Source organism: Eptatretus burgeri, chromosome 4 (genome assembly GCF_056783735.1).
Source record: "Eptatretus burgeri isolate ZD-2024b chromosome 4, Ebu_testis_v1, whole genome shotgun sequence".
NCBI lineage: Eukaryota > Metazoa > Chordata > Myxini > Myxiniformes > Myxinidae > Eptatretus > Eptatretus burgeri.
This window is the reverse complement of record NC_140964.1, coordinates 8740365-8755960: the sequence shown is the minus strand read 5'-3', so window position 1 is coordinate 8755960 and position 15596 is coordinate 8740365. Positions and strand designations below refer to the sequence as shown.

General features: G+C 42.7%; 2 protein-coding genes across 7 annotated transcripts in view; one reads left to right on the top strand and one right to left on the bottom strand.

Annotated features, from left to right (window-relative positions):
* CFAP251 (cilia and flagella associated protein 251) overlaps positions 1–776 on the bottom strand; it is a 115284-nt gene extending 114508 nt beyond the window's left edge. Inside the window, exon 1 of one of the 3 annotated variants that reach the window (XM_085876822.1) lies at positions 637–776. The gene's annotated coding sequence lies outside the window, so the exon portion shown is untranslated. Of the gene's footprint in view, positions 1–304; positions 552–636 lie in introns of those variants that run through there. The other 2 variants (XM_085876821.1, XM_085876820.1) reach the window with 2 other exon arrangements.
* Positions 695–15596, top strand: part of MKS1 (MKS transition zone complex subunit 1) — a 54221-nt gene continuing 39319 nt past the window's right edge. For 3 of the 4 annotated variants that reach the window (XR_015057039.1, XM_085876832.1, XM_085876833.1), the window contains exons 1-9: positions 712–1045; positions 1428–1486; positions 1759–1914; positions 3294–3397; positions 8215–8343; positions 8451–8555; positions 11304–11412; positions 12448–12504; positions 12638–12680. Coding sequence is in view for 3 of the 4 variants with exons in the window: in XM_085876832.1 (XP_085732958.1) it covers positions 712–1045; positions 1428–1486; positions 1759–1914; positions 3294–3397; positions 8215–8343; positions 8451–8555; positions 11304–11412; positions 12448–12504; positions 12638–12680 (1096 nt within the window). In the remaining variant the exon portion in view is untranslated. Of the gene's footprint in view, positions 1046–1427; positions 1487–1758; positions 1915–3293; positions 3398–8214; positions 8344–8450; positions 8556–11303; positions 11413–12447; positions 12505–12637; positions 12681–15596 lie in introns of all 4 variants that reach the window. The other variant, XM_085876834.1, reaches the window with a different exon arrangement.

Here is a 15596-nt window from a genome sequence, read left to right as displayed (position 1 = left end):
TTACCAAGGTAACCTTACCTCACTCGACTCACAACCTGGTGGTCGGTTCGCTCGTTAATTACCAAGGTAACCTTACCTCACTCGACTCAACCTGATGGCAGGTTCGCTCTTTAATTACCAAGGTAATCTTACCTCACTCGACTCACGACCTGACGGTAGGTTCGCTCTTTAATTACCAAGGTAACCTTACCTCACTCGAATCACAACCTGGCGGTAGGTTCGCTCTTTAATTACCAAGGTAACCTTACCTCACTCGACTCAACCTGACGGCAGGTTCCTTCTTTAATTACCAAGGTAACCTTACCTCACTCGACTCACGATCTGGTGGTCGGTTCGCTCTTTAATCCTCCAGTTCTAAACACGCTCATTCCGTCCAGTGGTATTAGTTTACAACACCAAACTCGCAGACATCCTTTTTTTCTTCCCCACCTGTGATGTGTTGCGGGATTTTCCCTGAAGCGCGTCATGTTTATATTTTCATGAGGAACCTGGTGGTGTCGTCGATGTTTCAAGGCGTCGACGATGAAAAATTAAAATCACGTTCGGGAATTTTTTTCATTGTTAAAATCAATTAAAAATAGCTTCGTTCTAAAAAAAAAAAAAAACGACAGGCAAAAAGGAATGTATAATTATTACCTGAAAACCCCTTTTTGTGGAGCAATCTCATCGAATGGCGCAGGCCCCGTAACCCTGGCAACGGAAATAACGGCAATGGAGCGGCGCCCGCCGCGCGGCGACGAAACGGCCGGATTCCTGCGGATGGCGGAGGAGGTGCGGGAGGCCGGGGAAGGAATCTACCGCTCTCGGGATCCCATTCGTCACTTCAAAGTCCGGTTCGTGAGTCGAACCTCTGCTCTTGTTTGGTGCCTTCTCGCAGACGCTTTTATCGTCGCTGACGAGCACGTTCGATGCACCCCTGTCCCGCGCAGCGTGCGCCTCACGAAGGCCTCCTCAGCTGGGGCTCTTTCCCGGCGTGTCCAGGCCGAGGCGGCTCACCTGACGTCCTCGGACACAGAACTTGCTACCTTTCGGCCGTCCGCTGCAGGTATGAAGTGTTGACGGTGACGGTTCGCCATGCTGTTCTTCTTTATATTATTAAACCGCTCGTCTGGCACTCCTTGTTGTGGTTTCCCAATTAACATCCACGTCATGTGTCCAAAAAATGGCAGAATCGTGTTCCACATCTCGCACTCCTTTCTCAATCCATCCACGTTCTCTCCTTGTGTCCTCCATCAACGTCCTTCTCAACTCGTCACCGATTTATACCCCTGGTCCCTGCCATGCTTGAGCAATATGTGTGTAGATGGTCCTCGTAGTTGCCTAACTATCCAGACTTGATCGAAAGGTGGACATGAGGGGGAGGTTGTGTGCAAATGGCAGACATCAATGAAAGAGCGCTGTTCTTCTGTGTTCACATGGACTTCGAGGTGAGGATGAAGAGGGAGAGGAGGTGCTGATCTCCTGGCAGCAGAAACTGTTCAGCAAGGTTTGTGAAACGATTGCAATTCCTCTTACCTTTTGAACTCCTCATATAATATTGATAATCATTTTCATTGTGATTTTGAATCATATGTTTATTATATCCTAATTTACTGTGGCCCTCCCTTTAAATGTTAATGTCAATCCACATCAGATCCTCTCTCTCATCTCTTCCCTCTCTCCCTACCTCCCTCTCTTCCCTCTCCTCTCTCCTTCCTCTCTCTTCTTTCCTCTCTCTCTCTCTCTCTCTTGATGTATTGTTATGAATGTGGGTTGCAGCGTGAATCGGAACTATACCGTGATCCCACATTCTGCTTATCCCCGCTGGAGCGGCAATACCATGAGGATCTTGTTAAGATGGACAGTGATGGCGGGTTGACTACCCGGCGCATATTCACCTACACCGAGAATGACCCTTACACCAGGTCACATGAGGTGTGTTGATATTTTTGGTGTGGGCCTGTCGCAGCTAAGTGGGGAGCCACTTCGTTCCAAAACTGACCTAAAATTATCAAAAATGAACTTCATGAAATTATCAAATCATTAACTATTCCATAAACTGGAGCATATATGGAACACAAGGCAAAAAAAAAAAAACAGTTTATCAATTCAGACAAACACAACTCGGGAAAGGAATCAGACTGATAAACATTTACATATCATGGACACTTGCTATGACAATCCGTTCCACTTGTTAGGCCAGGATGTCGCGACACGATAGTATCAAATTTTGGCAAATTTTCATATTTCTCGATGGACATGAATAAAAAATAAAATTTTCTTCCATCCAAATGGTTGTCAGATAAATATTTGAGCATTATTGCTCATGGACTTGTGAAGTCAGTCTGATTCATCTATTTTAATGTCCAAATACTTAAAACATTCACTCACCTCAATATTTCAGCAATAATTCCAGAATTCCATAATCGTCGCGTAATGGCGGACAAGAAAAAAAGTCTCCCTTTATCTGTTGAGGGAGATTGAGGCAAACCTGTATTTTTCCTGCAAAGAAGGTCATGACAGAAATGTATCATTTGGGGTAAGAGATTTCAAATTCAATGATTCAGGTAAAATTGTATTGTGTATAATATTGATTGTCGCATAATGGCGGACAAATTTGAAATTCTGAAACGCGTGGTCAGTGAGCGGTATTTAATCAAAATATGTCTATTATGTTTGTAAAATTAGATAATATGATTATTGTTGGTAAAACGAGCCTCATCTCAGCCACTTTCAGCACACTTCACAGAATAGCACAGGCACTTTTATTGTTTCATCCCTGAATCGTCATTCAAAGTGAAACTAGGATAAATTTCACTCTATCACATGCCACTCAGCCAATTTTTGATCGATTTCCAAACTGTAACTTATGTTTCTGGAAAGGAAAGTTCACTCTTTCTGTTGAAATAAACTTTTCAAAACCAAGTTCCAATGACGAATATCAGATAAATTAAACAACATCTGAAAATCTAAAAATGAAACTGGAAATATGACTGCTTTTTTCAGCTGATAGCATTTAACGTACATGAATCTTAGGATCCTGACATCTGACGGTCATTAAAGTATACATTTTTTTAAAATAGATTTTTCAATGCTCTAACTGACTGTGAGGGTTTCAAGAGGGCTAGTTTACTCATATTTGTGTTTATTTACTGTTATTTAAATACAAGCATTGGAACAGGGTGGCTCCCACTTAGCTGCGACAGGCCTGTGCTGGTTTGTAACCATTTGAGGTGTTGTAACCTCGCCCATTTTTGGTTTAGCCTGGAGATTAACATACAACATGAAACCAGTGTGTACCATTGTGTTACTAGCTGGCAGGTTCCGTGCTGCATGGAGGGGGAAACTACAGCACGTCCACTACCTTAGAAGAGCGTGTTGCCACAGTACGAAGGCGAAGACCAGTCTGCCAAGCACCGTGAGCTATGACGACTCTTCATTATTTTATTATCTTGCCAAAACGAAGTTTTTGCAAGATATGTTAGTCAGCTTGTACGTTTTAAAAAATTTTTTTTTTGTTTGTTTGTCTAAAAAAAAAAAAAATTCTGCAGAGCACACTTATCATTGGAAATTTTTGTAACTTCGCATATCAGAGGCCGATACAGGTCCCTTTCAGCGCATAAAAATTTGAAGGTCAAGGTCAAAGGTCAAGGTCACTTTGTCGCAAATTAGGGGAGTCGACGAAACCCTTATTTTTTGAGTAAATTTGATCGGATCGTCTTCAAACTTCATGGGAATATAGTTCATGATCTGGCGCTCAGCTGATTAATTTTTGGTGGCGATTGGCCTTGACCTTCATGGTTAGCTCCTAAGGTCAAACATATTTGACCCCAAGGTCAAATTTTCAAGTTTTAGGAACCACATCGTGTAGTACCTCAAATTGAACACCTCGATGAGTGCTTTCTAGATATGTCAAGCTTGAGACATTATGATGTCATTTGGTGACGTTATGAGGCAAAAGCATATTTTTCATGGTTACTCTGTAGAACGATTCTCATCGGAATCTCTCGTAGGCTGATATTCCTCAAGGAGTCGCTCCTGGTGGATTGCAGCTCTGTTCACCTCAGTGTGACCTTAAAGAAGTCACACGTGGTCACCTTTTGGCAAGATACGGGTCACCCTGCGGGTGACATTGGTTTATTTTATTTTTCAATGATTTTGAAGTCTTTGTTCTCCATGGCTTCAGGCTGAGCAAGGTGTGAGGCAGGGGTGTCAGCTTGAAGTGTAGATAAATATTAAGTTGCAGATAAAGGCCTTGTAAGGAGATGAAAGTTCGAATGTGCAAGGAAGGACTACGCATGTCAGAGGATGCCTAGTTGGTGGTGTGCTTTGGAGGCCAATCTAGATATCTGGTTTGCCCAAGAAAGATCATGGCTGAAGGTGATCCTCAAAAGTTTGAATGACTGAACTTCCTTAAGAGGATTGTTCAGAAAGTAGATATGAGGTTTTGCCAGATGGTCCTATTGAAGGGAGATAGTAAGAGTGTGAGATTTGTCAGGATTGAAAGAAATATTCCAAGTGTTTGACCAACTTGTGATTTTTGTCAAGTTCTGAATAGAGGGAAGAGGCCACTGCCTGCCTATCTGAATGATGAGGGATACTTTGGCCGAAGGTGGAGTCATCAGCAAATAGATAAGAGGATTTTCCAGAAAGTCAGAGAGATCACTGATGAAGATAAGGAATAGGATTGGGTCCAGAAATCTGCTTTGGAGCACTCCAGCCTGAACAGGGAGAGGAGATGAAAGGATCTCATTGAGAGTCAATCATTGACTAAAACAGTGGAGGACATCAGTAAGTTATAAGAGGAGTTGGCCTTGGATACCATCAGCAGAAATTGTGGAGAGCATGGCAGGGTGCCAGACTGTATCGGAAGTTTGAAATATGTTTCGAGAGATGGCCCTGATCTCATGTCTAACATTGAGGGCCTCCATCCATATTTGGGAGAGTAGAAGTATCATGTCCAGGGTAGAGTGACAGAAGCTGAGATGAAGCAGTTGGAGAAAAGAAAGGAGTTGATGTTGACTGCATTGATGGATTCCATGACCTTTCTGATTGACATTAACCTGATAGGTCGACAGTTAAGAGTATCTCTTTTTTTTCACCATGTTTGTGTCATCGAGTGATTTTGACTGACTTGCAAGGAGATGGAAGATTATCTCTGGCAAATGATTGGGTGAACAGAGCAGAAAGAGGATGTGCAAGAGCGGCAGAGCAGGTTTTTCGGACACGTGAGTTGATGCCGTCAGCCTAGTTGCAGAATCGGAATCAGAGTCTCACCCAGGTGAGAAAGACAGTGTCCAGGCGCAGTTGAGTGCAACTGGGTGGGATGGGAACAGACAACGAGAGTTGGGTACACAGTATTTGGAAGGAAATAAGGATTTGAGACATTCCGCCTTCAAAATGAGCAGTTGGTTGTGGTGCCATTTGGACAGGAAGGGGATGGAAGGGGAACATACTCCAGAGACTTGACAAGGCACCACCAGGTGTTAGAGGAGGGAGACATGTTTGAAACTTCATTCTTGAGGCTGGGCAGATGTCATTTACTGGCTCTACTGAGAGTGCACACACACTTTTTGTGGAATGATCTGAGGTTCCCTTTGGTCAGATTTGCATCCAGGAAGAGAAGGAAAGTTGTGTGGAAGCAACTGCCTCTGCAGGATTTGATGGAGGTGTAATATCAGGACACAAACAGTGAGAAATGGAGTTCTTGATGTAAACTGCTACTCCGCCACCAGGACGGGGTTCAGGCCAGTCAAACCACAGGAGACAATAGCTCAGGAGAGACACGAGGAAATCGGGGACTTCCAGTGGGAGGAAAGATTCTGTTTAGGAGGTAATGTCAGGTTTGTCAGCAGTAGCTGGATTGAGAGTTCTGTCAGATTGGGGCAGAGGCTTTGGATGTTGGAGGTCAACAAAGTAGGAACAGGGGAGGAGGCACTGTTGGCTGAGTGCAGGAATGTGGAGAGGGGTGGGAAGGATGTACAAGTAGGATAGGGCAGAAGGGAAGCTGATAAGGGGCAGGGTGAAGGGGAAGATGGGATGGGGCAGGACGAGGGGGCTGATGGTAGGGGGCACGGTGAGAGAGGCAATGGGAGGGGGTGCGGTGAGGGGTCCGGACGAAAGGGCTGTTGAAGCGGAAAACGTGAGAGGGCGTGGGGTCAAGGAGATGATGTGGGGCGTGGGGGGTGGGGTGGGGTGGTGCTGATGTGAAAGCGTATAACACCATAATCCTACATTCATTACAAAACGACTTTTGTTTGAGGATTCCAAGGGCAGAAAGACGAATAGAAACTTTGTGATTGGGTGGTGGGAAGGATAGTGTTAAGACCTTTCAATCGTTAAGAGCAGCCACCGAGAGAGGTGGGGAGAGAGAGCAACTACTCTTGCCAATAATCCACCACCTTTGCCAGCCGACAACCAATGTCCTCGGTTGTCAGCCGGCAAAGGTGGGACCGATGGGAGAACCTGCAAAGCTAAGATTGGGCTTATAAGTCACCTGTAGGGGCCCAAGACCAACACTGGCACCCGCCTCCACCTAGCCATCCTCAGGAAGAATTATCCTCAAGACGAGGGATTGCCAATAATGTTGATGGTGGGAAGGATGATTTAGGACATGAAGAAAGACTGCACTGTATGAACGTGATGGGAGTTGGGACACAGGTTTCTTAATGTCATCAGTTTCTTATTGAACCTGCTATGTTTTTACCTCCGCCACCAAAGGGGAAGGAGGTTATGTTTTCACCCCTCTGTCTCTTTGTTTGTTTGTGTGCAGGATATCTCAAAAAGTTGTGGACGGATCCGGATAAAAGTTTGTGGATAGGTTGGGGGTGTGACAAGGACGAACTGATTAGATTTTGGTGAAGATCCGGATGCGGATCTGATATTTTTTAAAAGTGATTTTTTTCACCATTGAGAGATTGGGCTAAACTAATATATAGCATGATATCTCAAAAAGTTGTGGACAGATTCGGATGAAACTTGGTGAACAGGTTGGATGTGTGACCACGACAAATTGATTCGATTTTGGTGAAGATCCGGATCGGACTGCTGGAATTTTTTAAAGTGATTTTTCACCATTGAGAGATCGGGCTAAAAACGATATCCAGCACGATATCTCAAAAATGTATTGGGCCAGATATGTTCTCGTGGATCAGGCATTACAGGGTGGAGGTGTGCGCTCTACCGAGTGCCCTTCTCATTTATTTTGTAATTATAATGCCATGCCACAGAAGAACCTATCAAGCTGCTCGATACACCTTACCATGGTGTGCATTTAAAACATGGAAATTCTTCCGGGTTCTTTGTAGTTAATTGGTTTAATCAACTCGGGAGATCATGACGATCATTTCGGTGTATCACACTCCACATCAGAAAGCTCCAGTAGAACTCCACAAAAAAACAACACACACACACACACACACACACACACACACACACACACACACACACACACACACACACACACACACACACACACACACACACACACACACACACACACACACACACACACATACACCGCATCCATTTATAGTAGATATATGGCGATTGGTGATGGCTCGTGTGTTTATACATTACGAATTGTGAGAAAATGACTGTTTAAAACCCATAGTAAGGTGCATCATGGTTAAAAAAAACACGTGATCCTACAAAGTTTTGTGGTGATTAACCTTGGGGGCTCAGAGAAGTAGCATCACAAACAAACAACGTCTCATTTGCTTTCATATCGAAGATGGCATCACTCCGAGCTCCTAATTTGAAAATGATAGCACCTACAAAAGCGTTGTTTCCAGCAATACGTAGGTACGAAGATCAGGCATTCAATGATATGAGTGAGGAAAGTGAAAAAATAAATTTTGAATGCTTTATCATTCAGAAACCATTGCAGCCTGTTCCAAGTAGAGGCATATTTTAGCAGGCCGAAACAAAATGGCAGCTTAAGACCCCTGTGTGGTGAAAGCGGGCTGACCAAGATGGCGTGCCGCCATCTTCGTAAGGCTTATTTTTGTTTTTCATGAGCACCTCCTGAATTATCTTCAAAAGGGGTTTAAATTTACCCAAATACCCAGTCTTCATTCACTCCCTTGGAGTTCCCTTAGTGTGCATGCAAACTTTTGGGCTGCTAGGTTTCATGGTTTTGGAGTTACAGAGGACACACACACCGACATTGATTATTATAGATTGACCAGTTCAAGCATTTAATTAATCCCCAGTTTCTCCACTTCTGGCGTGCAGGGAGGGTGGCCTGTCCAATATGCGCATTGTTAACTGGGAACCGTCGGCCGAGCTCTTGAAGTACAACCACACCATCGGCACATCCAAGAAAACCATGCTCATCATGGCAGACTTGGGGCCTGTATCCAAGTACTCCATTGTACCTTTCCTCTCACTTCATCTCTGTGCTTCGTTTTTATTGCTTTCAATCACCTCACGTCATGGAAGAGCTCCATGGTGTTGTGTGTACCCGGCAGGCTGGGTGAACATAACAATGAACGCTTGTTATGCACCATCCAAGTCGATGGAAATGGCGTCCTCGTAATGAAGCCTGACTTCAGTGGCAGCAAAGGCGCTTATAGGTATCTTCCTCTTTTAATCACTTCATCATTCACTGGCAGATCTCATTTTGTATTAGGTCACAATAGGGTGTAATTTTGTGCAGTCTTTAGTCAAATCCTTTTTTACATTTCTATTTTGTTTACGTGGTTTCAGGCTCATGGAGGAGCTGTGAGACAAATTATACACACTTGCAGACAAATGCATGACAGCACCAGACTTGACTTTCACGCAAACACAGTTGCTGAGCTTGGGGGAAGGCATATCACTTCCCAGAGCACTCTGGGGACCATTGACATCATCTTTATGACCACTTTTCTCGATGTGCTCTGGGCAGTCAAGGAGGAATTTCCTTCTCTTCATGGATGCCAACCTATGGTTGTTTGTCCTTTCTCTAACATTCTTTTAACGTTGAGCATCACGCAAGGAAGCAACATGTACCATTTTTAACTTCTTTCTTTTGACTCGGCAGGGGTTCGATCCATTGACCTCCCAGACTAGAGAATTCATCAAACACCTTACCCCATGCAGTCTTGAGAAACAAAGATATGGACAGGGTCTACGAGTAGCAAATTCGTCAAGATGATTAAAATGCTGCAAAGAAACGGAAGGTTTTTGAAAGTTCCAAAAAGACGATTTGTTCCAAAAAGACGACACGCTGCTCCGGTGCATGCTCCCACACCTGACCTTACCTGATTTGTGTTCTGCACTGTTAAAGTATTTAATTGAATTGAAATAAAATAAAAATCTTAAAGGCTGTTTTAAAAGATATAATTAAAAGATCGGAAGTTTACCGCTGTTGATGCAGCGTCTTTTACACCACCTTATCGAACACCTTACATCAGTTCTTCGTGTTTGGTGTTTGTGTCCTTTATGATGTCCTTAAAAACAGTATTTCCTGTTTGGAATAATTTACAATTTTGTTTGACTGACAGTCAGGAAGACAAAGTAAAAAAAAAACAAAAAAAAAACATGATCTCACTCCTCTCTAGGCCTGCATGATGAGAACAAATTCAGAGACAAAGTATTGCTCAACTTGAGGTTTGTGTTCTGATTCATGTTCAAAATAAAACATTCAATTGAAATTAAGTTGTTCCTTGATCATAAATTGATGTTTGTAGACAGACACACAAATAGACAAAGTGAACCAATTGCTTAACCCCACTTTTATGTTTGTACATGCAGGGGGTAGTTAATACATCAATAAATGTCCAGCACCAACAATTTACACTGTTCTGTTCTTGTGTATGGCAGCTTGGCTGCCAGGTAGCTATCATTTATTGGAAGCACAGCTGTGCCACTCTACCAGTTCACTGGTACTCATTTCACCAACCTCAGAAGGATGACAGGCTGAGTCAACCCCACCTGGTATTAATTCAGCAGCCAACAGGATTCAAACTCAGGACTCCAGTATCCTACACCAGCCAACCTATCCACTAAGCCAACACCAGGTTTACAATTTACATTGTCCATCGTTTTCATTTTATAATCAACAAACAATAATAACTCCATAATAGCTAATATCCAGAAATCTTTACCCTGTGTCAGGCTTATCATGACATACCTTAAAGATGTAACCTATAAAGTCATCATTTCTCTTCTTATGTTCAATGGAAATAACTTGTAGATGTGAATCTATTGGACAATCTTATGTTCAATGGAAATAACTTGTAGATGTGAATCTATTGGACAATCTTACAGACTGATAATGTCACAGGGCACAATGATTATTTCATTTTTACACCGCACACACGAAGCGACAAGTGGGGTTAAAAGCAATCAGTTCATGTATGTCTGTCTGTCTGTCTATCTGTATCATCAGTTTATGATCGATGAACAGCTTGTTTAAATCTAATATTATATTTTGAACACTAATCGGAACATGATTAGGAAGACAAGTGTTCTGTTTTACCGTACATTGGCTCTGAATTCGTCCCGATCGCTCATGCGCAGAGAGGAGTGAGATAATATTTTTATTCTGCCTGCCTGCCTGGCAGTCAAACAAAATTGAAAACCATTCCAATCGGTAAACTTACACATGTATGACAGGGACGAATAACTAATGTAACGTGTTCGATTGGGTGGTGCCATAGCCGCTGGTTAAAATGACGGTAAAACCCGGAGTTAAATTTTTATACGTCTTTAAACCTTTATGAAAATTGAATTGCACACTTGAAGACTTTATAAAACAAATCACCTTCATCATACTTCCAAGAACCATGCAATACTTGATATCGATATATCGCATTCGAGGGCATGGCAGATTTTTTGAGGTGAAGAGGAGGTGGCCATTATAGCTATGTACCATCAACTCGTCTATGTCGTAGCCATCATCAACATTGCGATTGCATCATTTGATCAAGTTTATCATCATCATTATTTAAGGTAAGTTTTATGATCTTAATAAGTCAAAAAAAAAACTTTATTTTATGTTCTTCATTCAGGAAAATGAGCCTGGTGTTGGCTTAACGGTAAAGGTGGCTGTCTTAAGATCTTATGGTCTTGAGTTTGAGCCTGTCGTGTCGTTGAATTAACACCAGGTAGGTTGACTCAGCCTGTCATCCTTCCGAGATTGGCAAAATGAGTACCAGCTTACTGGTAACGGGGCATTGCATCAGCGGCACAGCAGCTCCCCCAGAAAATGATGCAGCCAAGCAACCGCAGGTTGAAAACGAATAAATATATAAATAAATAAGTGCAAGTCCCAGTGGTTTGGATGTATATGTACTGGTGCAAGTTAATGTTTCTAAAGAAGAGGACCTGGGGTGCAGGCTTGAAATGGAAGGTGAACGGCATGAGGTATGGAACGTGACGTTAACTCACGAATCGAAAGACATGCGCTCAGATGAGAGGGAACGAGAACAGAAGATGATGCGGGAGGTGAGTGGACTATTTATGACTGATATGGAACGTGCTCGATAAATGGGACCATGGTATGTTGTACATGGGCAATTGCGGGGTCAGTACCAGATTGAGAGATAGTTATGCGACGGAAATTTTCCTGTTTAATACATCCTCTAAATTTACACCTGATACTGTTATAGCCATAATGGATGGGATTCGTATATGTAGGTAGTGAGATGGGGTTTTTTTTTCTTTGTTCATTCCTTCGCAGCAATTACAATCACACACCATTCCTTCATTTCTGAACCAATCGTCTTCACATTTGTCATGGAAGTACCTTGGTCCGATACACCCAGATCCCCAATTTTTTTTTCCTTTTCCTATTTAAGGGAGTTAAAGGAAAAACACTAAAACTACATGTTGCCATTCGCTTGAATTTGATTCTGTTGTGATAAGATTTGGCACAAAGGTGCATTTGAACAGCTCTGTCGAGGGACGTGTATGAAGATTTTGGATCCGAGTAGGTTTCAGGATATCACAAGGGTCAAAGGTCAAAATTGGTCACACAATTCCAGCTTTTGACCTGCCATGCCTCTGTGTTTCACTCGATCATCACAAGAATTATCAAAATGATACCTTTACCACAACCCCTTTCGAGTAAAGGAGGTAGATGTTGGTCTGGTATCCTCGTTTTCATTTTACAAGGGTCAACGTGGATGGGGAGGGGGGATACATATTGCATTTTCTTCTGTGAATATCTGTGCTTCAACTATTACCGTTCTTGCAATGTGGTTTTAAATTGTTTTTATGATGCAATTTTTCATCAGAATTTTTTTGTTTTTATAGTCAACTTTAAGCATTCCCAAATATTTTCCTCTTGTTTTTCCTTAACATTAGAAACTCAATAGACATATTTTTCTTTCTCAAATGGTCTTTTGGGATTACTTAAGGTTCCTCCATTGTACGAAAATGTGTGTTATTTTTCATTAAATATTTCCATTTGTATTCATGAACGTCACATTGGAGTCCACCCGGTCCAGTCTTGTGTGTGCAATCCTGTTTGTTCCGCAGCTCTACGCTCGGCACTCAGACCACCTGGCCAGCCTTGTGGGTAATGAATTTGAGACAGTAAGTGAGACACAAGAAGATCTTAAGGGTTTTCAGTTCAATCGAAAGTCCGCTTTCATTACACCTGAATTAAAAGAGAAAGCTCTGAAATCATATGTAATTGTAACATCTTAATCTTTGCCTTATTTCCCAGTCTGCTCCTGGAATCCGCCGCCTGCTGGTGAATGGTGAGATTGGTAAGTTAAGATACCATAGACACAGATTCACGATCGCATCGCTTGTCTCCACTTGGACAGAGTGGAGACACAAGTTACCTTCCGAGCATGGCTTTAATATGCCACAGAAGGGATGGTAGGATAAAATCGTTTTTGGTCACATCTAATTGGCCACCGATTATGTTTAGAAGATGTGAAAACATCACACATTGTGAGAAGTGTCTGGCTGGGCGCATCGCTGGAACGGACTTATTGGGACACGAGTGGCAGCTAATACAAGATGAAGTTTATTAATAACAACCTGCAGCATACCATGTCACCAAATGTTCAACAGCATTTGTCCATGGGATTGTTCTAATAAATTAATAATGTACTTGTTAATTGCATTGTGATATCATGAGGGACTTCCAACCTCAAAAGATTCCTGGACAGACAAAACAAATAAACCTCTTGAAGTCATTCATAGATGTAACCAAAAGAGATGAAAAACCTTTTTGCCATCGTTATTTCTCCATTAAATAGGCTGACAGGGTGGCGGAGAGGTACGCACACTCGCCTCGAAACTGTCTAGTCTGGGCTTGAATCCTAACGTAGCTATAAACTGTCATCCTGGTGTTTCACAGGCAGGGTGGTTCATCAATGTGTGTGCCGTCCCTCGGATGGACGTTAAACTGGGCGTCTCATCTGCTGGGCATTAGTTTGTGGATGTTAAAAATCTCACTGTGTCCTTCGCAAAGAGTAGGTGAACTATCACCGGCACCATGAACAGATTACAAATTCCTGCACTAACTATTTAGCCGAATGTCAGGCCTGGCCAGCTGGTTCGTGAAAGACTTTGGCCAAGCTTTCCCCCACCAACCCCACATGAATGTGGGAATAGCTGTGGCCATTTAAGAATAAGGATTTCTCCATTAAATGGTATAATTAAGTGTTCAGATCTCACAAAGTCTGGATTTTGGATCTCTTCTGACTTCTTATTGGGCATAAAGCCTGCCAGCACTTTTATCAACAGATAGAAAACGATCAAGACATTGAATCAAGGTACTTTGAGCCGTGGTATCACCTGTTTTTGATTTTCAATGGTGATCAGCCTCGCACACTAATGGGTGAATGGTTTGAAGATATGATGTGTTTCGAGAATCTGGACATTCAACTTATTGACCATATGCACAATACTTGCTGTACTGATCTTGCCTGCCTGCTCCCTTCATCAGCATCATGGATGAGATGAGCTGGATTTATTGTGGGGATGAGGGTGGCAAACTTGTCTTTTGGTGTAACCTTGAGGATGGTGACTCATGGGAAGATGTCATTGTTAAGATTTTTTCTCTCTCTCGAGTAACTAAGGCTCATGGATAAGCTTTTCTGGAATTTATGACAGCTTTCTGAGTATGCATTTGTGAATGTCTTCGGCCTAGGCCACACAAACCAATTTCTTCCAACGTGATTAAACTGGACGGTCGATAATCTTAGGAAACGGTGGAAAGTTGCCATGGCTATGATGCACCAGGCCACACCAATTGATGCCAAAGTACTGGCCGTCGTAGGTTCCGTCGAGAAAACCAAGAATATGAGCAACGATTGATGTCTCTGACATGTCAAAAGTACAGTAACAGGAGAAGAACCAAATGGCATGGGTGAAATCTCACTGGGAAGAAATGTCGTAATTATTTTTGTTTTTGATAGTCAGGCAGAGGCCACGGCGTCAGAGTAATCTGGGGAAACTGTGGATCCGGCAGTGGCTTCTGCGGCATGAAGGCCTTAGTTTTAGAAATACGGTTTACAAAAACTTTGGACATGAAATCCTACAAAGGTTTTTTTGCCATAGCTGAATCGGCTCATCCTCATGTTCTTTAGTCGAGAAGTTCCCCATTTGGTTTGGGAAGCAGGCACGAGGCAGTGCTGATCTAATTGGCTCAGTGGGAGCATGTTTGTCCAGTCACGTTCTGAGGGCATCCGTCCCAATGGACGAACATCAACTACGACCAACCAAGATCGAATATGTTCAATCGGTCTGACATGACGTGATTTTACCTGACTAGCTATCTACACCAACCGACTTTGCTAAAGGCCCTGTCACACCTTGACGATTTAGCCAGCGTATGCCTGACATATGCAAAATTTGGCTAAAACGCTGGCACACGTCGAATACGTTATGGGTAAGTTTGTATACATTAAGAGCACGCTGGCATAAGTCATAGTACGCTGGCATACGTCTTAGTACGCCGAGGTGTTAGACAAATTTTCCATGCTTGAAATTTTTTGACGTATGCCAGCGTATGGACTCGCACGTTCCGCATATGCTTGGCCATAAGTTGTAGGCACGTTACGTGATCGTTGACACACGTTACTTGTAAGTTACTCATAAGTCGAAACACGTCGAGATAATGATTAGCGTACCCTAAACTTATTTCTAACCGATGAGTAACGTGTTGTAGGCACGTTACGCGATCGTTGACACACGTTACTTGTACGTTACTCATAAGTGGAAACTCGTCAACGTAATGGTTAGCATCAGTATTCCAGACTCCCTGGCTTTTTTAAATTTTATTTTACTTTTTTTCTTCGGCGTGACGGTGATGTTGACATTTCGATTTCTAGTGCGGTTATGATATAATATAATTAATAGGCTGCCGCTCAACAATTCAAATCATAACCGCACTAGAAATCGAAGTGTCAACATCACCGTCATACCGAAGAAAAAAAAAACCCCAAAAAAAACCAGGGAGTCTGGAATACTGATGCAAACCATTACGTTGACGTGTTTCGACTTATGAGTAACGTGTGTCGACGTGTGTCAACGATCGCGTAACGTGCCTACAACTTATGCCTGCGTATGCGGAACGTGTGTCATACGCCGAGAAATTTTCAACATGCTGAAAATTTCTCGACGTACTCTGCGTATGACGATGTATACCAGCATACTACGACGTATGC